The sequence below is a fragment of the Micromys minutus genome (genome assembly GCF_963924665.1).
Source record: "Micromys minutus genome assembly, chromosome: 1".
Taxonomy (NCBI): Eukaryota; Metazoa; Chordata; class Mammalia; order Rodentia; family Muridae; genus Micromys; species Micromys minutus.
In genome coordinates, this window is record NC_137969.1 from 228390586 (window position 1) to 228416501 (window position 25916).

The 25916-nt window shown below is 40.4% G+C and overlaps 1 protein-coding gene across 2 annotated transcripts in view; it reads left to right on the forward strand.

Moving 5' to 3' along the window:
* ZNF410 (zinc finger protein 410) overlaps nucleotides 1-25828 on the forward strand; it is a 26581-nt gene extending 753 nt beyond the window's left edge. Inside the window, exons 2-11 of one of the 2 annotated variants that reach the window (XM_080923114.1) lie at nucleotides 3568-3748; nucleotides 4600-4735; nucleotides 7287-7505; nucleotides 9014-9205; nucleotides 12947-13097; nucleotides 14928-15199; nucleotides 18682-18807; nucleotides 19713-19853; nucleotides 21145-21272; nucleotides 25072-25828. In XM_080923114.1, the coding sequence (XP_080779240.1) occupies nucleotides 3716-3748; nucleotides 4600-4735; nucleotides 7287-7505; nucleotides 9014-9205; nucleotides 12947-13097; nucleotides 14928-15199; nucleotides 18682-18807; nucleotides 19713-19853; nucleotides 21145-21272; nucleotides 25072-25110 (1437 nt within the window). In that variant the 5' untranslated portion in view covers nucleotides 3568-3715 and the 3' untranslated portion in view covers nucleotides 25111-25828. Of the gene's footprint in view, nucleotides 1-3567; nucleotides 3749-4599; nucleotides 4736-7286; nucleotides 7506-9013; nucleotides 9206-12946; nucleotides 13098-14927; nucleotides 15200-18681; nucleotides 18808-19712; nucleotides 19854-20125; nucleotides 20219-21144; nucleotides 21273-25071 lie in introns of those variants that run through there. The other variant, XM_080923115.1, reaches the window with a different exon arrangement.
* The last annotated feature ends 88 nt before the right edge of the window (nucleotides 25829-25916 follow it).

Genomic DNA, 25916 nt, shown 5'->3' on the forward strand with positions numbered 1-25916 from the left:
ATATTATTGATTTGGGATTAAGAGTTCATACATTTACATTCGACTTTGACACAAAGGGCAGTGTAACATATGCAAAAAGTGAAACGTGGTGTGTGAACTAAGGACCGGCAATTCTGGGCGCTTGACATTGAGAAATTACACTTTGTGTTAGAGTACTGTATGGCAGCCAAGCATCAGAAGATGTGGCTTCTAATTTAAGCTTTGTATCCCAGTAGGTGTCAAATTTAGGTAAATCCCACGATTTCCAAGGTTTTTTTTGGGGGGGGGGTATGTCAGTGAAGAGGCTTACCCTTAGGGGCTGCCCATTATTCTGAGATACTAAGCTGCGAATGGGGAGTGACAAGCATTTTTGTGTTTTGGAAAGATAACTCGTGCTTGGGTAAAATATAGATTGGAAAGGGTGACCACATAGAAGCTTGTGTCAATTGTGTAGTTGACAAAAAAAGAAAAGTGTAATTGAAAGATACTGAGACATCTAAAGAGCACCACAGAAGGAGTAAACTTGGGGTCTAATTATTAGTGACTGAGATGACGTAAACATGTAGGCTGAGGGGCACTGCTAGATAGAATCTGCAGCTGAGTGGCAGTAAATAAGAGAGAATTCAGGAAGAACAGGTTTGGTCCGGGAGATGATAATCTGTGTTTAGACATGGCTTGGTTTGAAAGATGATGTATGTGCAGAATTACCCACAAGCAATTAATAATGAAAGTTTGGAACTGAGTAGAGGGATGGGGAGTTGAGTAGCATTTGTCATGTTACTTATCTTCTCTCTGAATATTTATCCAGTGCTTTCTATGTGCTCACTGGGAAACTTGTGTGGATGTCATTTAAACTCACAGTAACGACTAAGGTAGAAGTGGTTAGGGACTTCAGGGTTTCTTTTGGGAAAATGTAAAATTAGCCTCAGTGTTGTAAAGTGTTAGCAGGAGTGAGTGGGAGTTCAAGGCCAGCCTCAGATATATATAGAGTTTTAGGCCAGCTTGAGCTAAGTAAGAGACTGTCTGAACCCTTCCAGCCCCCTTCCCCCAGCCAAACAAACAACTGATCACATATGTGATTTTGGAACTATGAATACACTAAAGACAGTTTAACTGTACTTTTAAAAATGTGTGAGAGGACCTGGGCTTAGTTCCCAGCACCCTACATGGTGATTCATAACCTTCTGTAACTCCAGTTCCAGAGAGTCCATCAGCCTCTGCCTCCATGGGTACTACATACGGACAACATGTAGGCAAAATACCCATGCACAATAAATAAAAATTAAAAATCTTAAAAATGGGTAAATTTTATGTGAACTGTGAATTTTAAGTGAAACTTCATTTTTGAGACAAGGTCTCAACTGTGTAGCCTTGGCTGGCCCGGGAACTCAATATGTAGACCAAGCTGGCCTTAAACTCCTAGCGATGTGCTTACTTTACTTCCAGAGTGCTGGAATTGAAGTGTGTGCCACCGTGTCTGGCCCCAAACTTATTTTTTTGAAAAGATGTGCATTGCAAGAACAGAATTTCCATTTCGGCTTTTGAGCTTGGTTAACTAGGTAACTGGAAAGAGCAAACCTAGTTTATTACCTCCGTTGTGTTGCTGGCTGGTGTACTTAGCGAGTTCTGTGGTGTGCAGATGAGGTCCACAGAGGACTCAAGAGATGATCCTGCAGTGTAGTTCATGCTAGCTGCAAACCCCTGTCCTCCGGCTTCAGTCTGTCCACTGCTGAGATTGCAGATGCCAGCCACCGTACCTGGCTCTTAAACAGATTTTTTGAGAGCTCAACGTATTTTAGTGTGTTCTGCTGTTTCTTTGGTGCCTCTACAAACCGTAAATTGGGTACCAGGACTGTATGGCTGTACTCCATTACGATCTGCATATTGCAGTTGTTCCAGAACAGCCTTATTTGTTTTCAAAGATTATCAAAACAAAACCACTAAATAGAAAGATTTTGTGGGTAACACCTAAGCATCAGTCAATTGTCTCGTTTCTTAGTGATCTACAATCCAGGAATCACAAAATTGGATAAGCTTTAAAGATACCCCGAACAGGCATCTAGTAATTTCTTGGCTTGTTATATGAGCAGGAATTGGGAAGGGGAATTGCTAAAGCCCTTGAAATTTAAGATCAAACTCTCTGTCTGGGCTAGCTTCTTATTCAGTTTACTAACCTGGTGATTTATTGAACCTTGGTTTCTTCCCCTCATGAACATGAGTAGATAAACAATATTAAGCTCTTTTAGTGCTTGAGGAAGAGAAGTGTACATAGAAAAGTTGGGCATTTATGATTCTTTGTTTTATGTAAGAAATAAAAGGAGGATTTATGAGTTGGATTTCAGATTGCTAAAAAGAGGGAGGGATCCCAACAAAAAAAAAAAGCATTAGTTCTAGTATTTCTTTTTAAAATTAGATGTATTTATTTGTGTGTGCACATATGTTGGGGCAGAGGACAATTGGTAAGAGTTAGTTCTCCCGTTTTATCCTATGGTTCCTGGGCATTGTGGCATTCTTACAGGCCCTAATTCCAGGATTTCTGAGTGCTGAGATTGTAGGTGTGCACCACCAAGCCCCTGCTAGGCTTATTTTTTAAATGATCAAAACAGCATAATTACCTTTTAGAATAAGAAAAAAGAGTCACACTGTCCTGTTAAACAATAAAACTACTGTTATATCTGTGAATTCCTTTTTAGTTTTTCTTAATATATTGTAATTAGTGTTAAAATGAGAAATAGATTTGTAATCAGTTTTTGTTGCATGGTCTTCATAATAGGTGGTCTGTGTGTGTGTGTGTGTGTGTGTGTATTTGTGTGTTGTTATGAATCAAACCCAGGCATTTGCACATACTAGGCAAATATTCTACCACTAAACTAAATCCCTAGCCATAACTGTTTCAAAGTGACAAGGTCATATTAATAGTCAAGCCCTGTATTGTGTGTGTGTAAGTGTGCTAAAGATAATTGTGTGTTGCTTCCATTTCTTTGTCTTACATTTTCAATGAATATCTTTGGGTATATAGCTTTTCCAGTATTGTAAGACCCTTTCTTAGCTATGTGTATCTGCAATCCTTTCCAGTGCTCAGGACAAGGTGGAGAGTCAGAGGAGGACAGTGGAAGCCAGCCTAGTCTTTATATGAGTTTCAGGCAGTCAGGGCTTCATTAGAAGGAGAAACTTTTGTGGGGGCTGGAGATAAGGCTCAGCGGTTAAGAACACTTGCTGTTCTTGCAGAGAGAACCATAGTTTGGTCCTTAGCATCCACACAGGGCAGCTTAGAACTATCTGGAACTCCATGGAGCTCCAGGAGAATGATACCCTCTGTTGGACTCTAGACACTTGAACACACAGCTCATTAGTTACACATGCATGAAATAAAAATAACATTTAAAAAGAGAAGTAGAGCTAATTTATTAAAGCACAATGCTTTGTATAGGTTTTGATACTTATTGGGCTTGTCATACTTTAAAACAAATGTTATGGCTGAATGTCTGCTTGTGATTGTTTAGATATAAAGGGATGCCTTTGTTTATTTAGCTACATTTTCTTACTGCTTTTAATGCTATGTCTTTCTCTTTTTTACCCTTATTTTAGGTTAAATTGATTACCAACCTAGCTCAGCATCTTGCAGGAAGAGTGTAATGTTTTTTAAAGGGATATGAAGATAACAGGAAGGTGTCCTTGGCTGAATTAGATTTGAACCTGTGCCCCGAACAGCTACAGGATTTCAGAAGCTGAATCAATGTTATCAGATGAGTTAGAATCCAAACCAGAGGTGAGCCCACTTAGCTGTTGATTCTTAGACCTTGGTCAGGAAACAACTTCTCTAGTGCTTAATAGTAAACAGTCTTGACTTTGTGAGCCAGATTACTTTTACTCAAATTCTTAGTTTATGATTTTTCTGTTACTAAATGTTTTCTCAAAGACTTTGCTATTCAGTTTCCATCTTTACATTTGCTATTTAAGTATTTAATGACAGACTTAAAGTACTTAAATATAAGATACTTTGTATTTCTAAAGTATATTTATATTCTATAGTTGTAATATATATGTATGTATAATTAGTTACACAAATCTTATTAATATTATTATATAATTGAAAATATTTTCTTTCTAAACACGATTGAAAGATTTAAGCATTTTATAATTTCTGCCATTTTTCATACTTTAACTTTAGTAAATTTGTGTTCTATACTAAAAGAGTCACGAAATTTGAAGTCAACATTTAATTTTGAAAACTGGAACTTTAACTAATTATGTTATCTTAGACAAGTCAGTGTTTTCAGGTTGATTTCTCATTTGTAAAATACATGTTTACTTAGGAATTTAATAGGATTAAATGAACCGATACCCAGGAAAGTTCTTTTTAAGATGTCATCAGTACAGTGCAGTTGATTTAAAAAAAAAAACAAAAACACCAACAAAACTGCTTATCATTTTAAAATACACTTTTATAATTTTTCTTTGATAGAAAATGACAGATTAATTTTATAAATCAACTATTCTATGTATATGACTGAGACCAGGAATAAGACTTAATTATATTATTACTTGTTTGATAAATATGAAGTTGAGATTCATCCCTTGCAACTTCTGATTCTGTTTTGCCTGTTTTCCCTTCATTAGCTCCTGGTTCAATTTGTTCAGAACACCTCCATCCCCCTGGGACAAGGGCTAGTAGAGTCAGAAGCTAAAGACATTACTTGCTTATCCCTCCTTCCAGTGACCGAGGCCTCAGAATGCAGTCGGCTAATGTTACCAGGTAAAGTATGTCCACTACAGATAGGACAAAGAAGACTTGAGAGGTTAGTCTGCTCTGTGCCAAGAGTAGAATGCAGTTGATTTTACAGCTGGTTGATAGAAACTAAAATTTAGGAGTCATATCAAAAGTAGCTATGGAAGTCACGAGGGCCTAAGTAGTGTAAGGGTAGGAACATGTATGTAGGAACACGTATGTGAAAGGGGGGCAGAAAGACCATTGTAGCACTATGGCACTCCCCTTTGAATTCATGATCTCAGGCAAGGGAGCCGAGAAGGAGGGAGGAACTCTGAAGTAGATGACCATCAGCATAGCTAGGGGTCATGGGACCCAAGGGGATCAGAGTGTCGGAGGCCCTCAGGAGGCCAAGGACACAGAGACCGAATGGAGAACATCCTAACACTGGCAGAGAAAGGCTGGGAGCCAGGCCACAGGGGTAGAGGCGGTGGTATAAAGGCTAGTGTAGTTGAGGAAGTGATTATATAGTTCTGTTCATTTTTTGGTCTTTGAGACAGGGTCTGGCTATGATCTGTGACTGGCCTGGAACTCACAGTGTCAAACCTGCCTTTGTGTCTGCTGGAATTAAAGGCTGTGTGCTACCACTGACCCTATACAATATTTTAAAAGGCCTTTTCTCCTTTCTTTTCTCCTTCCTTCCTTTTTTCCTTCCTTCCTTCCTTCCTTCCTTCCTTCCTTCCTTCCTTCCTTCCTTCTTTCCTCCCTCCCTCCCTCTCTTCCTTCCTTCCTTCCTTCCTTCCTTCCTTCCTTCCTGTCTTAATCTTTTTGGATATTTACTTGAATACCAGCTTATTAGATTGTAAACTTTTGCATCTGTACCCTTCTATCTAATTTAATTGCTTCTCTTTAAATGTGATATATCATTTTATACATGATGTGCATTTTTTTTTTTTTTTAAACACCAAAAACCCTTACAATATCTGAGGCCAGAGAGATGGCCTGGCAGTTTAAAGCACTTATTTTTGTGAAGAACCCAGGTTCAATTTCCAAAATTCACATGATGGATCTCAACCACCCTAACTCCAAATTTGACGCCCTCTTCTGAACTCCACAGGTATCAAGCACACATGTGGTACATGCATACTTGAGTGCACTAAGTTGTTTATTATGTGTATGTGTGTATATGCACCATAATGTGGAGGTCAGAAGACAACTTGAGAGGATTGGTTCTCCTCTTCTACCGTACTGATTCCAGAGATTGAACTCAGGTCATCAGGCTTGGTGGCAGGTGGCCACCAACAGCGACAATATTGGCCCTCATGTTTTAGTTGCGATATATGGTGAATACAGAAAAGTACAAAGCCACATATAGCTTGAGGAATAATGTAAGGAACTATCCAGATAATGACCTCCCCAAACAGAAAGAGCATCATTAGTTTCCAGGCCCACCATAGGCTCTGCCTCACAGAGAAACTCCATTCTTTAGTACATCATCACTGTTTGTACTTTTGTGGTTCCTTTGGCTTTCCAAAATTAACCATCCTTATATACATCTCTGAGCAAAGTATTTTAATTTTGTGTGGTTTGGGGACCTTACATGAATGGAATGATGTAATCTCTTTAATATGTGTGTTTGTACCTTGTCTTACTCTGTGTCTGTGAGGCACATCCTCTGTAGCTGTGTTTGCTTTGGTATCAGTCATGGTTTCCTGCCATAGTTACACACCACAGCCTTTTGTTCATGTCTGTGTTCTCTGACATTGTGCTACGGTGGCTAGTGCTATTATAAAGTTTATGCTGTTAAAACAGTTTCTGGTGTGTGTTTGGTAAAATATACATGGCATAGAATTACCATCTTAAATGAGCATTTAGTATATAGTTGTGTGATATTAAGAATATTTATGTTATTGCTTATTTTTATTCTTACGATCTTGCTTGCCATCTGTTAAAAGAGGAAAAAGTGGTTACCTACCTTTTATAAAGATGAATGAAAGCCTCTGAAATATTATATACATCATCTTGGTAGTGTAATTCCTAATTGTATCAAGATGTTCCGTTATGTACAACCTAACTCCTCCCTTTTTTAAATGTTAATTTTCATTTAAAATCATTTATGTAAAAATTTTTGGAAAGGCTTTTTTTGTTTATTTGTTTTTATTTTAGCAAGAGTCTCATGTAGCCTAACCCTTAGTTTTTGGATTTTTGAGATTGGATCTCTTATGTAGTCCAGGCTGTTCTGGAACTTGCTCTGTAGACCAGGCTAGCCTTGAACTCACAGAGATCCACTTGTGTATGAATTTCTTTAGAGCAAGTCTTTTAAATGATTTATGTACATTCAGTATAAACCCAAAACAGTAATGAAGCACACTGGTTATTCTATAAAACTTATATATTTTATAAAACAGTGATCCCAGGCTGTTTATTCCCCTGTGATTATTCTGAAGTAGTTTTTGTATTTGCAAAAAAGAGAGTACACTCTATCCTTGTAAGGGTGGTAGAAAGGAACTCAGGTTTAGTTCTCTGGTGCTGTGTTTTAGCAGGGTGAGCTCCCTTGAGGTGAGAGCTATATGAAGCTATGGTGTTTTTCCTTCACTAGATGAAACTCCAAATCATGCTAATTCCTCTAAGGAGGTCCCTTCTTCAGCTGTTTTGAGGAGCCTTCAGGTGAATGTGGGCCCAGACGGAGAAGAGACAAGGGCTCAGACTGTACAGAAGTCCCCAGAATTCCTGTCCACACCAGAGTCACCTAGCTTGTTGCAAGATCTACAGCCAAGTGATAGCACTTCGTTCATTCTTCTGAACCTAACAAGAGCAGGTATGTTTATTCTTTTCTGAATATCACTCATTTTTTTTAAGTGAAAAAGTTAGAGGTGGAACAATTATATAAGATGCAAAGAGTGTTTTTTATTTGATGATGTTAGAGAGTTTGTGTGATCTGGTGACCATTTGAATATATAAAGGAAGGACAGAGACTCTACTATAACTCTGTATTTCCTCTTGTTTAAGTTTGTGAGATGATTGATTATTAATTTTGCCAGATGTAAGAAAAATCTTCTCTTTACATTTTGGCTTTTATCATCCCTGTTATTCTCTGTGGCACAATTCGTGTACAAAATGAGGATGCTGCCTTCTCCTGAGAGACATGTCAGGCTTTAGGCACAAGTATCCAGTGGTAACTCCTTGGATATGGTAGTTTCTCTGTGTAGCAGTGACTGTCTTGAATATGGATCTCTGTTTCATACTACTGAGCGCAGGGTTAGAGGTATCCCTACACCCTGCAACAGAATCATTTCTTGTTTGGGATAGTGAGAGCAAGAAGAAAGAGGCTTGGAGGAGGATGCTTAGTTCCAAATTTGTCTGTTAATGTTTTAAATTTGGAGGCACATTGATGAGGGAGTATCCTTTAGAGAGTTAGGAATTTAGAGTTTTGTAAAGGTCTGGTACAAAGTAGTCAGCTGGGCAGCTCATTGCACCCAGGACATGTGAAACATGTATTGTACATTTGATTCTAGGTAAGTTTGAACCATAAGTAGTAAGAAGGTAAACCTGGGAACCTGGGAAGGGGACACTTCAGAGGGCAGCAGAACAGCAAGTAGAACTAGAAGTGGCGCCTAGGCAAGGATGCTAAATGATTTCAGCTGCTTTAGGATGGACTAGTGAGGCTAAGTGTCTGTCTGGTGGCCTTGGCCACAATAGTACTTATTGGAAGATGGGTCTGGGAGAGAGGAATGTGACTGAATGGAAATACAAGTTAGAAGGTAGAGTTATTTTTGGAACTGTGTACATATCTGTAAAGCCGATGCCCATGATGCTGAAGCAGGAGATCATGTTTGAGGCCAGCAGAGGCAACGTAGTGAGACCCTGTCTCAAACAAAATTCATAATTAAAAAGCACTTGTCGGGTGTGGGTCACTTACCTTTAACCCCAGCTCTTGGAAAGCAGAGACAAGCAGATCTCTGTGAGTTCAAGGTCAGCCTGGCCTAAATAAGGACAGCCACTGCTGAGCCATCTTTCTAGCCTTGGTGAGGAAGAACTTACCTGAAGCATTCAAGAGAGAAGGACTGAGCACAGGATTGAAATATTATTCAAGGGGGAGGTGGCCTGGTGGCCAGGAAGGAACATTTTGCCTCTGAAACAAGAGGAGGCAGAGTTAACAATAAGCCTGTGGGTTGGATGGAAAACGATATCTTAATTATTTATAAGAACAGAAACTTGAAGTGAGAAGGAAGGACATAGACTGATTAATTCAGGACACAAAGTCTCTGGACCAGGGCTAATAAAAGGATGTTGTCTAACCTTCCCGTATTCTCTCCCCTCTTTCAGGTCTGGGCTCTTCAGCTGAGCACTTTGTATTTGTACAGGATGAGACAGAAGATTCAGGGACTGACTTTCTCTCTGGTGAGAGCACAGACAGTAGTATCCCATGGTTCCTCCGGGTTCAGGAACTGGCCCATGACAGTTTGATTGCGGCTACTCGAGCACAGCTGGCAAAGAATGCAAAAACCGGCAACAACGGTGAGACTCCTGGCTTTCTCTTATGGGTAATGGAGTGGCTGTAATTTAAATTGTGCATAATTGCAGTTGAGTTTTGTAAAATGGCAGTATAATGTGGCAGGACAGATGTTCTCCTGAGGACTCACCACCAAGTAACAGGCCTAGTACAAAAGGAAGCGTATTGGAGGAAGGGAAGGGAACCTGGAAAAGTGGTTGAGGAAGAGAGAGAAAGAATGGAGAAAGATGGGGAGAGAAAAGTGGGTGGGTTGGTGGGGGGGGGTGATGGTCCTTAAAAGCTAGGTTGCCTTGCAAACTATTGCTAGGTAGCTGTTGGGTGGAGCCCAGCAGAATTGCCAATAATCTTGAGTGTTTTGATTGTAATCCTTAAGATCAAAACTTATAAAAAACATTTATATTTAGAACTCAAAGAAGTTAAAATAGCTTTATCAGTTAATAAAAATACAGTTGTAAAATTAATGTTGAATCTGGCTCATCATAATAAAACTGTATTGATATTCATTAGCTAATTGCTTTATGCTGATTACTTTTTATTTAAAAGGTTTGAGTGTGTATGTGTGTGTGCACATATATGTACACATGGAGGCCAGATGTATGTCCTCCCCACTGCTAGGATTATCCCACACATGGCTGTTGTGTGTTTTATGTGGGTTGTGGTCACCTAACTCAGGTCCTCATGCTTGTGTGACAAGCCCACACTAATTCCCCCACTAAGCTGTTTTCTCAGTCTGGTGTTTCTCTTCAGTTTAACTTCATGTGTGCTGACGTCAGTTTGGAATACTGTCCCCGGATCAGCAGTATCGAGTGGCAGCTTAGAGGTGTGGCTGTCTTGTTGCTGAGAGGTGGCTCAGCTGTTAAGGACGATTGCTGCCTTCCAGAGGAACTGAGTTTGCTTCCTAACATCCACATCAGGAGGATCAAACCTGTAACTTCAGCTCCACACACTCCCACACACTCCCTGCCCCAACATTAATCTTCAAGTGCAACTCTCATGCCTAGCCGTAGATCTGTTGTATTAAAAATTTGGGTACATGTTAACATGTTAATCATGCCTGGGTAGATTCAGAACCTCCCCATACTAGTCAAACCTTCATTTATATGATGTACCATTAATTTTTAGGTCTCTTTTGATTAGTTCTCTTTCTGTATTTTCTCATTAGTCTGTGATGATTAAGTTATTACCACATGTGTCACTATTGTTACTAAGCCAAGATTACACACAATTGTCAGTTGACAGCTATTTGGAACTCTTTCCAGTTAATCCAGAAAATATTTATAATTATTTTCTAATTACTACTCATATAAAAACAAAAATAAATAATATTTCATAAACTTGGGGATTCTACAGATATTTCAGAATATTTTATTTTTATGAACAATAACTTCTACAAAGAAAATTCCATATTTTTGTTGATTTTCAAATGATTAGTTGATAATGACTTCACAGTGCCTTATATTCATCTAACAATTTGGGGAAGATTTCTTCAGAGAAGATTTTTCTAATTCAAAAATCCTGAAACTCACATTTAGACAATGGTACCATCCCAGGCAGTGGTGGTGCACACCTTTGATCCCAGCACTCACGGCTAGAGGCAGAAGGAGCTCTGAGTCCAAGACCAGCCTGGTCTACAGTGTGAGTTCCAGGATGGATAGTGCTACACAGAGAAACTTTGTCTTGAAAGAAACAAACAAAAACAAAAGGGGGAGGGAGGGAAGGAGAGAGAAAATAGTACCACGGTTGCCAGTGAGAAGCAGTGTAGGCCTGACTTCTTGCTTTGCGTTCTTAGTTTCCTCATGTTCAGAGAAATGAAGATCACTATCTTACCTGTTTGAGCCATTATAGAGATTAAATAAGATTCTGAGCAAGCTTTACTTAAGCTTTATAAGTATTCTATAATGTTTTTCTAACTCAAAAAGTACTGCCTTACACCAAAGGGGCATGGGGTGAGGGGTAGTGGTGTACACCTTTAATCCCAGCCCTGGAAAGTGAAGGCAAAGATCTCTGTGAGTGTGAGGCCAGCCTGGTCTGCACAGTGAGTTCCCATCTCAGAAAAGAAGAGTTATGTTATAACCTTAACAAGTGTCTTATATTCCTGAATACAAAGTAAATACCACAAACATAACACAGAAATACAGTTCCATCTTGCTGGTGAGATTCCCTGAGATTTTATATTTAATTCTTTTCTAACAAACTACCCCACCCCCTGCAGAGTCTTTCTATGTAGCCCTGGCTGTCCTGGAACCCACATCTGTAGGCCAGCTTGGCCTGGAAGTCAGAGATCCACCTGCCTCTGCCTCCTGAATGCTAAAAATATAGGTGCGTGCCATCATGCCTAGCTCTGAGTTTCTAGGCATTAAAATTTAATATTTTGGTTACATGTGTATATTTTAAGTCATGTGATACACCTAATATTGATTCGTATCCACTACCATATAATAAAGTGGTTTCACTCAGTATTTTGGGTTTTTTGTTGTTGTTCATTTATTTATTTAGTTAGTTTGTTTATTTTTGAGGCAAGGTGTACCTCTGGCTGTTCTACAACTCACTATGTAGACCAGGCTAGCCTTGAACTTAAAGAGATCCAACCATCTCTGCTTCAGTATTTTAATGCGTCTTAGGACACATATCTCACCTTGATTTACTTTCTGTATTGGGTCATGTCAGATCTCCTGCTTGCTAGGCATGTGTTCTACTGGCCTCAAATGTTTTCTTCCTGTTTCTACCTCTAACTAAGATTACGTACTTGGTTGTTTTGTGTGTGTGTGTGTGTGTGTGTGTGTGTGTGTGAAAAATCACCCCTATATTTGATTTGTTAATCTTTTTTTTAAGATTTATTTATTTATTTATTATAAGTACACTGTAACTGTTTCAGACACACCAGAAGAGGGCATCAGATCTCATTACAGATGGTTGTGAGCCACCATGTGGTTGCTGGGAATTGAACTCAGAACCTCTGGAAGAGCAGTCAGTGCCCTTAACCACTGAGTCATCTCTCCAGCCTGTTGTTAATCTTTAATGTTGAAGAGGATGTATTTCAGTGATTTCTTAGCCTTGCCTTGTGTGTGTGTGTGTGTGTGTCTGCTTGCTTGCTTGTCTCCTTCCCTTCCTTCCTTTCTTTTAAAGGTGGGATCTTATATATAGCCTAGGACAGTCTGAAACTTACTATGTAGCCAAGGATGACCTTGAACTGATTCTCTTGCCTCTACCTCTAGCATACTGGAATTACAAGTGTCTGCTTCCATGCCTGTTTTTATGTGATGCTGGGACTCTAACTCAGGGCTTCCAACTGAGCTATATCCTCAGTTTATCCATTTTATATTTGTCTTACTATAAGTATAATATGGGGATAGTTTAAATACATTTTTCCATGATGTAGGGTCTCACTATGTACCCCAGGCCACTCTGTACTTTTTATTTCCTTGTCTCAGCCTCTGTGGATAATATATGTACACGCAACTGTTACAGGAGTGAGATCACAGGCTCGCACCACCATGCCTGGCTCCAACAGAATAGTTTTAATTTTGCTTTCTGAAATATGTGAAAGGTAGACTTCTTTGATGTTTTACACTTATCAGAAACCTAGTGTTGTGCATAAAACATGCAAACTTTGGGAAAGTCTCTGGATGTACAGTACTCCCATGCACAGGCAGATACCTGATTAACCATCGCTGGCAATGAAATGAAATGAATCTGAATATCTGAGCAGGATCTTTCTCTGAATTATAAAAATGTCACTTTTACAGGAGAAAATGTCCACCTTGGTTCTGGTGACGGGCAACCCAAAGACTCTGGGCCCCTCCCCCAAGCAGAAAAGAAGCTCAAGTGCACCGTTGAAGGCTGTGACCGGACGTTTGTGTGGCCAGCTCACTTCAAGTATCACCTTAAAACTCATCGGTGAGCAATCATACAGAGGGCCTTGTCCCTGAATAGACAGACTACAGGAAAGCACGGACTCCAGTTGTGCTGGCTAAGATGTCTTCTGTCAGGTGTGATAATGTATATACACCAGTAATCTCAGCTTTAGAAGGCTGGCAAGTCTGAGATCAGCTTGGGCTAGGGAGGTCTTGTTTCAAAAGCCCAAGATCTCTGGTTCTTGTTTGGTTTTTCATAGACTCTTGTGCTGCCAAGTTGCTTCAAATTCTTTGATCTTAAATGCCTCAGCCTCCCAAGTTTACAGCATGCCAGATAATATGAAACTTCTTGTTTGAGCCTGGTTTTGTTGTTCTAGGATCTAAACCAGGTCTTTTTAATCTGCTAAAAATATACTGTTTCATGAGCTGTATCCCTAGCTCTTGTTTCTTGTTTTGGTTTGTTAAGACAAGTTCTCATTGGGGCTGGAGAGATGGCTCAGCAGTTAATAGCACTGATTGCTCTTCGAAAGGTCTTGAGTTCAAATCCCAGCAACCACATGGTGGCTCACAACCATCTGTAATAGGATCTGATGCCCTGTCCTGGTGTGTCTAAGACAGCTACAGTATAGTCATATACATAAATAAAGAAAAAAATTAAAAACAAAAAGTAAACTTAAAACACAACACACAATGATAACAATAGACACAATTATTTACAAAAAAAAAAAAAAAAAAAAAAAAAGCTAAGTTCTCATTGCTCTCGCTGGCTCTGAACTCAATGTCCTCCTTTCTAAGTCTCCCATGCACTACGGAAACTATGCATCCCATACCTGGTTCAGGACTCTTGTATATTAATAGAAAGAGTTGTGTCATCTTATTTACTTATTTTATTTTGGGCATGTGGCCCCAGGCAGGCCTCAGACTTTCTGTACAGAAAAGGATGGCTTCGAATTTCTGATTCTCTTGCCTCTACCTCTCATTACCTTATTCTTGATAAATATTTAATTAAGACATTTTTGCACTTGGGCCAGAGAGATGGCTAAGTGGTTAAGAACATTGACTGCTTTTCCAGAGGTCCTGAGTTCAAATCCCAGCAACCACATGGTGGCTCACAACCATCTATAATGAGATCTGATGCCGTCTTTTGGTGTGTCTGACGAAACCTGCAGTGTACTTATATATAATAAATAAATAAATCTTTTTTAGAAAGACATTTTGCACTTAAATATCTTACAGAGTAAAAATTCTCAAGTCTCATTACAAAATAATTTGAGAACTTAATAATATGTCAGGGCTAAAGAGATGAATTAGCTGTTAAGAGCATTGGATGTTCTTCCAGAGAACACAAGTTTGATTTCCAGCACCCACAAAGTAGTTCACAGCTGCTACGATTCCAGTTTCAGGGATCTGATGCCCCCTCTGGCCACCGTGGGTGTCAGGTATGTATGAAGTACACAGAAAATGCAGGCAAAATACCCATACCCATGAAAATAAATAAAATAACAACAGCCAGACAGTGGTGGTGCATACCTTTAATCCCACACTAGGGAGGCAGAAGCAGGTGGATCTCTGAGTTTGAAGCCAGCCTGGTCTACAAAGCAAGTCCCAGGAGAGCCAGGGCTACAGGGAGAAACTGCCTCAGGAAACTTAAAAAAAAAATCTAACAACAATAATGGCATATCTACCTAGGGTATCACTTGAATCTGTGTGGTGTTGCAGCTGGGATTGGGCTTGTACAATTTTAACAAAGGGGTTGGTTTGACATTTCCCAGTTTGGAATGTGTTGTCTGCCTTGAGAGTCAGCAGAGATGCTGACTTACTACCACCAGCACAAAGCATTCTCAGGTATTGGTGCTTATGATTCTCTTTACAGAAACGAGCGCTCCTTCATCTGCCCTGCAGAAGGTTGTGGGAAAAGCTTTTATGTGCTGCAGAGGCTGAAGGTGCACATGAGGACACACAATGGGGAGAAACCCTTTATGTGCCATGAGTCTGGGTGTGGTAAGCAGTTCACTACAGCTGGAAACCTGAAGAACCACCGACGCATCCACACAGGAGAGAAACCTTTCCTTTGTGAAGCCCAGGGATGTGGCCGTTCCTTTGCTGAGTATTCAAGCCTCCGGAAACATCTGGTAGTTCACTCAGGTATGAGAACCTGTGCCATTTGTACACCTCAAATACAGTAAGACAAGGGTGGGAAGGCAGTGTACAGAATACTAGCAAGAAACACTCCATCTCCTGTTAATCAGGTAATTAAAGCTCAGGACTGCAGGATGAAGGTTCTTAATAATTGTATTTAAAAGGGCTTCTCATCAGTTAGGGTCCACTGTTCTCTTTGGATCTGTGAGTGAAGACCTTAGAGATCTGTGCTGGGCGTCTTTGATATATATCCTGTATTGACATTTTCGTTCTGCTGGGGGAAGATTTAAGAATCCAGGGCAAATTGGGAAGGCTGATGTCAGTGGCAGCAAGCCCTGTGGTGTTCCAGATCTTCTGAGAAGGCATGAGCGGGGCTGCTCCAGTCTCTGTTCTGCAGAAACTGCCTTTGTCCAATAGGACTTCACAGTAGCCAGCACAAAAGAAAGATCTAGGGGCCTGCTTTTTGCTTTGTTTTCCTAAATTCCCTACAGTTCTGTTAACTTGCTCATCCTATGCAGATGACTTCATCTTCTGATGAAAATGTCTTGAATTTTCTGAAAATACTCTAGAGCAGCCAGATTTTGTAAGCTTAATAGAAAAACCTAAGCAATATTTGTCTTTTCCTCTCCTTTCCCTTCTTCTCAAAATGAAATGAGCACTAGGAGGTAGCAGCAAGATTGTTGGTTTTGATGAGGACAGCAGAGCGCTCAGTGAGTTAGTGTGGAGACATGCAGGGCGAGGACTTCATAGTTGCGATCTCATTGCTGGGCTGCTCTGTTTCTGTCATGTACCACAGGATGATCTTGTTCCTCTGATCATCTTGCCCCCACCTCTCAGATGTGGGGATTGCAAGTGGTGAGTTTGCGCATGCTAGGCAAGTATTCTTCCGGTTGAGCCAGGTCTCCAGCTTGTAGCCAGTTTTTATATGGTGACAGGTTCCAAGTGGCTGTGGCAGACTGACAGCTTGTGGGCCAGGTGTACACTCGACATGGATGTTGCTTGGCTCTAGAATGCTTTGTTGTACTTGGTGGGGTTTTTTTTTTTTGTTTGTTTGTTTGTTTGTTTTTTAGATTTATTTATTTTATGTATGTGAGTACACTGTAGCTATCTTCAGACAAACCAGAAGAGGGCATCAGATCCCATTACAGATGGTTGTGAACCACCATGTGGTTGCTGGGAATTGAACTCAGGACCTCTGGAAGAGCAGTCGATGCTCTTAACCACTGAGCCATCTCTCCAGCCCCTTTGTTATACTTGTTAAGGAAAACCATCAAACATAGTCAGATATATGCAAGAATAGAAAAATAGACGTTTTTATGCCTATTAAATTTAAAAATACATCTTGTTTTTATCTTGTATTCAATGCATGGTCTGTTCTATCTAGTTGTCTCCAAAATAATTCTAGTTGATTTATTTTTAAATGACTTAATTTATTTTTAAATTTTATTTCTGCATTTTGTGGAATTGAACCCAAAGCCTCTTGCATAATGGGCAAACATTTAACTATAGAGCTACAGCCTCAACCCAGATGCTGGTTCCTTTAAATAAGGATCCCACAGGGTCTAATAGTGCTTACTCTAGGTATTAGGTCTTCTGTGAATATAAGTCTTTTTATGCTGTTGTTTGGTTTGTTGTTTTGTTACAGATTGAGTTGGTAGGGTCCTGAAGAAGTACCATCCTCTGGATTTGTCAGCTTCCTTTTATGTCTTTTCCCCCAGAGCTGGAGATTGAACCCAGGGCCTCAAAAATGCTGGACAAGAGCTCCACCATGAGCACTTGCTTTGGTGTTACAGCTCCTATTCCTCTCTTGCCAAAGGTAGACCCAAGCTCTAGAAGTGTCCAGACTCACTTCACACTTCTTATGTCCCATCAAGACCCACACAAAGTTTGGTTGTCAGACCTAATCAGTGGGGTCAGGTGGTGTCAACCAAGTCCTTAGGGTTTTTCTTAATCTTTCAGCCTTGTGTTTTAGCCTGGTAGTTCATTGGTAGTTTTCCTTAGTTCTGTTCTTCACATTAGTTAGAGTTCTTTTATATGTAGGGCTGTTGATCATTTACACAAGTAATTGGAAAGTTAAATAAAATGCTTTTCATTATGGGCTTGCTGTTTGTCTGTTTGTTTGTTTGTTTTTGTTTTCTTAAGAAGACCTGGACTGAAGTTAGCCATATAGACCAGGGTGGCCTTGAATTTAGAGTGATGCTCCTGCCTCAGCTTCCCAAGTCCTGGGACTATTTGCATGCACTCTCATGCCAGGACTTTATTGTGAGCTTTCAGAATAAAGATCTGGGGCTCTGGTTACATGTAGTACAGACTGAATTGTTTTCCTGACTTATTTGGGGTTGTTTATAGCTGGTACACAGACATAGTTAAGAGAGTACTACTGTCCTTTCAGAGGACCCACAGCATGTCACTCCAGTTCTAGGAGACCTCTTGCCTTTGTTGGTACCTGCATGTAAATGATGCACGTAAACCCACAAAGAATAAATAAATCTTCAAAAAACATAATGAAAAAATGTAAAGGAATTGTTTGTTCCTTGTTGGATTTTTTTGTTTGTTTGTTTTCTAAGACGAATTAACTAAAATCTACCTCTCAATCTGGGATTATAGGCATTTACCCCCACACCCAGCTATTTTTGACTTTTCTAAAATAAGGCTTTGACCAGGCCAGATAGTGATTGCCTATCACTGAAGATGGTAGTTTGGGATTGCCATGAATTTGAAGCCAGCCTGGGTACATGGTGAGTTTCAGGATAGCTGGGTCTAAAGAGTGAAGTGTCTGTAAGAAAAAGAATAGAAATGGAGCTTTCAGTCTAGTTAAGAATGTCCTAGAACTCACTGTTGTAGCCCAGGTTGGCTACATTTTTTTAAACCTTCCTGCCCTTAGTCTCTAAGGAAAATAGGCTCATAACTCTTCCATAAATCTTTGTGACACTTATTTAGGTTTTTCTAATCATTAGCCATTTAAAATAGTCCTACAGTAAATAATCTATTTGTAGGTTATTTCCTGTTGTGACTGAGGGGCACTTTGGGACCTTTTTTCTGAGCATGCCTGTCTGGGTAGATGAGTGAAGACTGTTGGGGACTTATGAGCAGACCATTTATGTTAAAAGAGTCATTTGTGAATGTTGAAGATACTGAGTCTTGACAGGAAATAGGATGTGGGATATTTTGAACCTAGGTTTGTAATGAATCCTTGAGGTAGATATGAAATCTGTTGGTTGATGGAAAACTGTTGGAAAAGGAAGTAAATATTCTTTGTAAACGCCATGATACCACATTGAGGAGGCTGTTTTGGAAGGCCTGCGGTCTAGAAAGAGGAAGTGCTGGGAGACAGTGCATGTGCTAAGCCATCCTGGAGTACCTTTCTTGTCTTCTCCATGTACAGAAGGCTGTGTCCAAAGAGCAGCCTTCTTTAAGTCTACCTGATGCCTATCAGAGCTGCTAGTCATCTTTTGGGCTGCCCAGTCTTAATGTAGTTCCCTTCGTAGGAGAGAAACCTCATCAGTGCCAAGTCTGTGGGAAGACCTTCTCTCAGAGTGGAAGCAGAAATGTGCATATGAGAAAGCATCACTTGCAGCTGGGGACAACTGGGAGTCAAGAACAGGATCAAACTGGTAAGAAGGATGGTCAGAGTGGACATCTGTGTTCAACAGCTAAGTCATTGGCTTGCCGTGGCTTTTTGGAAATCTAGTTAGGTTTTGGGTGGAGAGACTTGGTTTCATTTGATGGCTTTATAGTTTGTAACAGCTGCACAGCACAGTCATCTGCAAACTTTCAAAACATTTATTACTCATGTTCCTCCTCTTAAAATAAAGGAACTTGATAAATGAGCTGAATTATAAATCCTCGAACACTTAGTATTAAAAATTCAACTAAAGGCTTTATATGCAGCTCACTGGTAGAATGCTTACTTAGCATGTATTTGGCCCTGGGTTTAAATACTACAAAAATATGCATGGATGAATGAATGAATGGATGGATGGATGGATGGATGGATGGATGGATGGATGAATGAATGACTAACATTAGGAAATAAAAGCCAGGTATATTGGCACTTGTCTTTAATCCCAGCATGTGAGAAGTAGAAGTCGGAGATCAGAAATCAAGGACAGCCTCAGAAAATAAAATTAGGAAGTAAGCTAATGTTCCCCTAATGAGGTTGAGGTCAACTAGTGCTGGTCTATGATTCAGCTTTTAAGGAATATGGACATAAAAGATGTCTATATAAAGACTTAAAATTTTGTATTTAAGAGTTTTGACAGCCTTTTCCCTACTTTAAAATTGATAAAACTCCTTTTTTTCCCCAAGTCTTAAATACCATTTTATCTCTGTTATATGTTGATCTTCAGATAGTGGCCACATGCACAGAGTTATCCCTGAGGACCAGCTCTTTCCCTCTAGGTTTACTCTTGTTGTCTGAAAGTGAGTGAAACAGGAGGTGGCCAGCTTCCTGGGGAAGGGAGCTGAGGACCAGGCACAGTGACTGCTGTATGTCTCTCACACCCTGTTCTCTGTGCAGCTGAGCCACTAATGGGCAGTAGTTTGCTTGAAGAAGATTCAGTTCCCAATAAAACCCTGGTGTCTATGAATTCCCAGCCCAGCCTTGGTGGAGAATCCTTGAATCTACCAAATACCAATTCTATTCTTGGAGTTGATGATGGTAAGACATTTAATTCTCCTTTATTTGGGGGAAACAGGTTGTAACTAGGGACTAAGCAATAGAGTATCTCCAAAATGGAGGTTTTAATATTATTTCTTGTATGATGCTGTGATTGAATAGTATTTATATTTACTCTTTGGGGTGGAGAAATGGATCCTTTTTTTTTTAATGATTAAATATGATGTTAACACAAAAATAAAAAAATTAAAAGATAAAAATGATCTGTAATCCTTAGCATCCTAGCCCAACTGTGTCTGTCTTTCCTGTTGCAGTTATGGAAGAGCTTAACTTTTAAAACATTTAAACAGAGCATAACCAGGTTTTACAGAGGAGATACAAAGCAATTTCTCCATACCTTCAAAAGCCATATCTTCTGGAGAAAAGAAAGGGCTCTCTAGGAAACAGTTGCTCCTCTGGTATAGAAATTTCACCCAGCTTACACAGGCCAGGCCCTCTTCTCTGAAAAACTTACCAGGTGAGGTCAGCATGCATTTATTCAGTGCCTACTGTGTGCCTGGCACCATGGGAAAGACAAAAGCTGTAGTTGAGAAGTGAACAGTTAGTATAAATGTGTGAAACACATTGAGTAAATAGATGAGATTACGTTAGCAAACACCCACTGTTCAGTGCAGTGTGGAAACGCTGACCAAGCTACAAACCTTTTAGGAAAAGCCTCTGGTTTGCTTGAGGACTAAGTGGTTAAACTATTTCCAAAAGGTTTCCGTGGTGATCCCACTGATGAATGTCCACTAGTTGTAAGATCATGTGTTAGTCATTCCTGTCCTTCACAGTTTGAAGCAAAAGTGACCATGTTTTTGTAACTTCTGTGTGGAGCTTTAAAGGCCTAAAATGTGCTACCCAGGCTGCCTGTTTCCCGAGCAAATTAGTGCAGACAACATGAGAAAACAAATTGCATGGAGGGTTTTGCTGGCCTTGAAGAACAAAATTCCAGGGAGGAAGAGACACTGAGTCTGAATTTTGAAGCCAGGATTAGCTCAGGTTCTTGATACAGACATAGTACTCAGAACATCAGTATTGTCGACCTCAAGGGCTGGCTTCTGTTCTCTGGTCTGCCTGCCTGTGCAGTGTTGGTCATTCTTATATCCAGGCTTTTACTTCCCAGCGTCCTTTTGTAATATGTTCTAAATCCATGGCAATGAAAAACATATAAGGACCTGGGGTTGAGTGTTTCAGGGAAAAGATTTTAGCATTTAATGATCAGGTTGATGAAGCAGCAGTTGTACGTGTGGATTCACTGTTCACTGAAGGTAATTTTCCCGTTGTTTCACAGAGGTGCTTACTGAAAGATCTTCACGGCCCCTGTCTTCAGTGCCTGATGTCACACATCACTTGGTGACCATGCAGTCAGGGAGGCAGTCCTATGAAGTTTCTGTCTTAACTGCAGTAAATCCGCAGGAGGTAAAGCTGTTTCCTGCCCTTGCTTTATTTCTGTGCATTAGTCCAGTGTCTACTGGAGTCTGAATGTCATCATGTGAGCTGGGAGATTGACCTGGCAGTCTTACACGTAATTTTTAATGGCGCTCACTGTGTGAAGGTGTGTGAACATGAGAGCAGGGATCTGTGAGAAGCCAATAGAGAGGGTGTCAATGCTGTGGAGCCGGAGCTCCAGGCAGTGTGAGCCACCTTACGTGGGTGCCGAGAACCATGATGCAAACATAAGGACAGGGTGCAGATCCCTGGCACCTGTGTTAAAAACAGATGTGGTAGGTGACATGTGTGTAACCCTAGCACTGGAGCGGATGAAGCAGGTTGGTCCCCAGAATTCACTGGCTCCAGGTTCAATGAGATCCCCTTTTTCAAGAAATGTGGAGAAGGGCCGGCAAGATAACATAGCTGGCAACTTAGCCTGGTGATCTGAGTGGTATTCCTAGGACCCATATAGCAGAGAGCGCATTCCCGTGATTTATTTTATTTATGTGCTTTCACATAGGCCATACACACAAAATAATCTAGAAAGGTGTTTTTTTTTAAGTTGGAAACAAAACAGATGGTAGAGAAGCAATAGGAAAGGACAGCCAGAGCTAACACAGCACACATAGAACAAAATCCTCACATACAGTACATACCAATACACAAAAATACATTAACTATTATGGGTAGGTGGGGTGACAGCTTGGTGGCTCAAGCTCTTACCAGGCAAACCTGAAGGCCTTTACTCAAATGCCGTGCACCAATGGAAATACTGGATAGTTGTGTCAGGCACTTGTCTGTCCCTGCATTCATGACTGCAAACTGGCCTCCATATAGATATGTATATACATGTTCCTGTACACACATATATACACCGTCTTTAAAATTGTGATAGACGGTAAAAGATGCTCTAAAAATGGGGAAATTAAGTGGGTGCTATGCTTCAAGCCTGTAGTCCCAGCACTCCCATCTGAAATAAGGGCATTGCAAGTACGAGGCCAGCCTAGGTTCCAGATCCTATTTCAAAAATAAACAGAGATAAATTGTAAAATAAAAACGAAGTTCCATGGAAGTAGAAAGGGGACAGTATGTTTGGAAAGAAGAGGGGCTTGGGTTCATAGGACAGAAAAGTTCATCAGGGTTAGAGTATGATTGGAGGTTATGACTTCCATGCTGCTAATCCATGCAAATAAAAACAGTTCTTGCCAGGCATTGGCCACGCACCCTTTATTTAATTCCAGCACTTGGAAGGCAGAGGCAGGCAGATCTTTGTGAGTTCAAAGCCAGCTTGGTCTGCATAAGAGTTCCAGGATAGCCAAGGCTATACAGAGAAGCTCTGTCTTAAACAAAAAAACAAACAAACAAAAAAAAAAAAAACAAAAAATAACCCACCACCACACAAACAAAAGTAGTTCTTTAAAGCAGGCATGTTGACGTGGGCCTATAATCTCACCACTGAGACATGAAGAGTTATATGAGTGCCAGACCAGCCAAGAACACATAATGTGACTGGGTCTCAGCAACAAAAACACCCAAGGAAAAAGAAAAGGCTAAAACTTTTTATTTGAAATTTCCTTGTTCAAAGGAAGTATTTCTCCTGCTGTGGCCTGAGTCTGGAGATAACAGGTGGAATCACCTCAGCTAAAGGACTGTGTTCAACTGCTTGTTGTCCGGGAACTACCACCCCAGTCAAGGAGATTCTGAGCACTTCCTACTGCATGGTCTTGGCTCTGACCCTGAAAACAGAATAAAAACAACCAAGTCTTGGTCCTGTGTCGAGGGAACACATGACTATCATGAGTTCTTTGTACCGCGATAAGCTTTCTGCAAAGTTCCCTCGTGTATTTGGTTTTTTGAGACAGGGTTTCACTGTGTAGCCCAGGCTGCCCTGACACTCACTCTGTAGCTGGCCTTGAACTCAGAGACTTGCCTGTCTGTCTCCTGAGTGAAAGGCATGCACCATCACTACTCGCTGGTTTTATTTGTTTTACGTCCTCTCCTTTTCCCCCTTTCCTTTCAATATAATCTTTATGTCCCAGGAGCTCTTTATATCATCCAAATGACTGGACATTCCACTAGATATTTATTTGTTCTTGTGCCCTATTTTATATTGAACATTCTACTATTCTGTTATTGGTATCAATGGTTCTCATTAAGTTGCTGCTTTGGAACCAGTCATTTCTGTTGAACTTAGACAACTGTCCCCTCTATTTTTTTAAGAGGGTCTGTTTAGAGAGACATTGGTATGAATTTTATGTACCTTTCACCCAACCTGGACAGTTATTTGTATTTTACATCTGTTTTGACGGCATGTTGTCTGTGCTCCTCATGCATACCTGGTTCCCTAGAAAGCCAGAGATAATATCAGATCCATTGGAACAGGAGTTATAGGTAGTGCTTGCTGGGAACTAAATTCAGGTTCTCTGTCAGAGCATCAAGTGCTTCACTGCTGAGCCATTTTTAGCCTCTCAGTACTTAATGTTTCACTGTTTTTGATTGTTTTTGTTTGTTTGTTTATTTACTGTTTGTGCCAGAATACTTTAAAGCATTATAGACTTAGCTGTAGTTTTTTTTAGAGAATACTTCTGAAAAGATAAGGTAAGAAATAACCATATTTCCATACCCAGTAAATTTAGTAGTAAATTTTTATCCTCCAATATTTAGTTTCTGTTTTTTATCTCCTCAAAAATGTCTTTGGTTGTCTTAACTTGAACCAGAATTGAAACAAGGTCCATATATTGCTTTGGTTAACACATTAATTTGTTCCTCTGCTGCTGCATTTTAAACACCATGATCAAAAGCAACTTGGGGAGGCAAAGGTTTATTATAACCTGTAGGTCCATCATGGAGGAATGTTGCTTATTGGCCTGCTCTGCCTGTTTTCTGGTGGGACTTGAGAAGTTCATTTGGTCAAGTGCTTGCTATATAGGCCTGAGGACCTCAGTTGGCTACCCAGAACTCTGTGGAACAGCGAGGCAGGGTCTCACATGTCTATAATCCCAGCATTAGCAAGCTTTAAAAGAGATCTTTGTTTGACAGCATGTGCATTGTAGCCCTGCGCTGGGGAAGTAGAGATGAACAGTAAGTGATATACATTGGCCAACCAACTTCAGCAAAATCTGAGTTTCAGGCCACCAAGAACACTTGTTTCAAAAGTATCTGGACCTCCTTCATACACATATATGCATATACATGATGGAAATGGATTTCATCGGTTATTATTCAAAACCTCTGAACAGTAATAGAATGGAAGGAATGTCAGTGTTTGCTGCTGCCCCTTAGGAGTCCTGACATGACCCTGGAGCACTCATGAATAGGTTTCCACTTCAGGACTTGTAACAGAAACAGCTCCTTTTCTTGCTTGTCTGTACTTTGGATTGTCACTGACTTTGTAACAGTTTGAGTTCCGTACTACTACGGTTCCTTCCTTGTTGTTCTGTCACTGAACTGGCAGGTGTGATCACAGTCATTGAACCTATAGATTCAGGTTATTTTACTGCCATATTAATTAATGTGGTGGTACACTGTTAATCACAGTACTCAGGAAGCAGAGGCAGATGGATCACTTGAGTTCGAGACCAGCCTGGTTTTCATAGCGAGTTCCAGGACACAGAAACCCTGTCTCACAAAACAACAACAATCAAAGCAAGCTTTGGGGGGGTCTGGGAAGATGGTTCAGTGGTTGAGGTAAGAGTGCTGGCTGCTCTTTCAGAGGACATAAGTTTAATTCCCAGCACCCATATTGCTTCTGTAATTCATTACTCTCTCTTCATTTTCAATTTTATAGTTACTAAACCAAGGAGATTTAACTGACAGACAGACATGAGTGTGCTGACTCCTGGAGGACCTGTTCTGTCTGATCCCAGAGTGCATGATGGGAACAGATCCAAAAGGCTTTCAACCTGCCAGAACTAAAATGAGTCTGCAGGACCAAGACCTCGCCTCGCCTCAGTTCATCTTCCCTGGCAGAGAAGAGGGATGTCTGAAGGCTTCTCTTCACCCTCCAGCGGATGCAGTCCAAGAGTGAAGGAGTGACTGTGGGCTGGATACCCATAGCTGCCTCTCTTCTCAGTGCAACGTTCGGGGGTGGACTTCCCAAGAGGAAGTTCAATTATGTGTTGGCTGAAGATTTTGTGACTGTTGAGGTTTTCCTTTGAAGAGTTTTCATCCTAGACCCAACTATCCCTTCATATGGTTGAATTATGTCCTGCTTCCAACCATAGAACTTCACCAGAACACTGAGTTTTCAAGATGCCTTGTTGCTTTGAAGAAGGGAAGGATGCCAATTACATTGTGGCAGTGCATTCTCCCTTTAGCAACCTGAGTAAAAGACTCAGCCTTTGGGCTGTAAAAATTAAATTACTTGAATCTCCCCTTGGCCCAGGCTGAGGTACCAACTTATCCTGTATACTTTGACTTGGTCATTTGTTTTGTTTTCTTTATGGGACTTAAAATAGCATGTTATGAGAGGGGGTTATTTTTTTTAAGTTAAAAACCACATGATCTAGAGTTTGTTTTTCTTTTAAATAAACAAAACAACCTGGTCACCTCTTTGGCTCTTGTTTTAGAGCAGTGGTTCTCAACCTTCCTAACACTGCCACCTTTAATACAGTTCCTCATGTTGTGCTGACC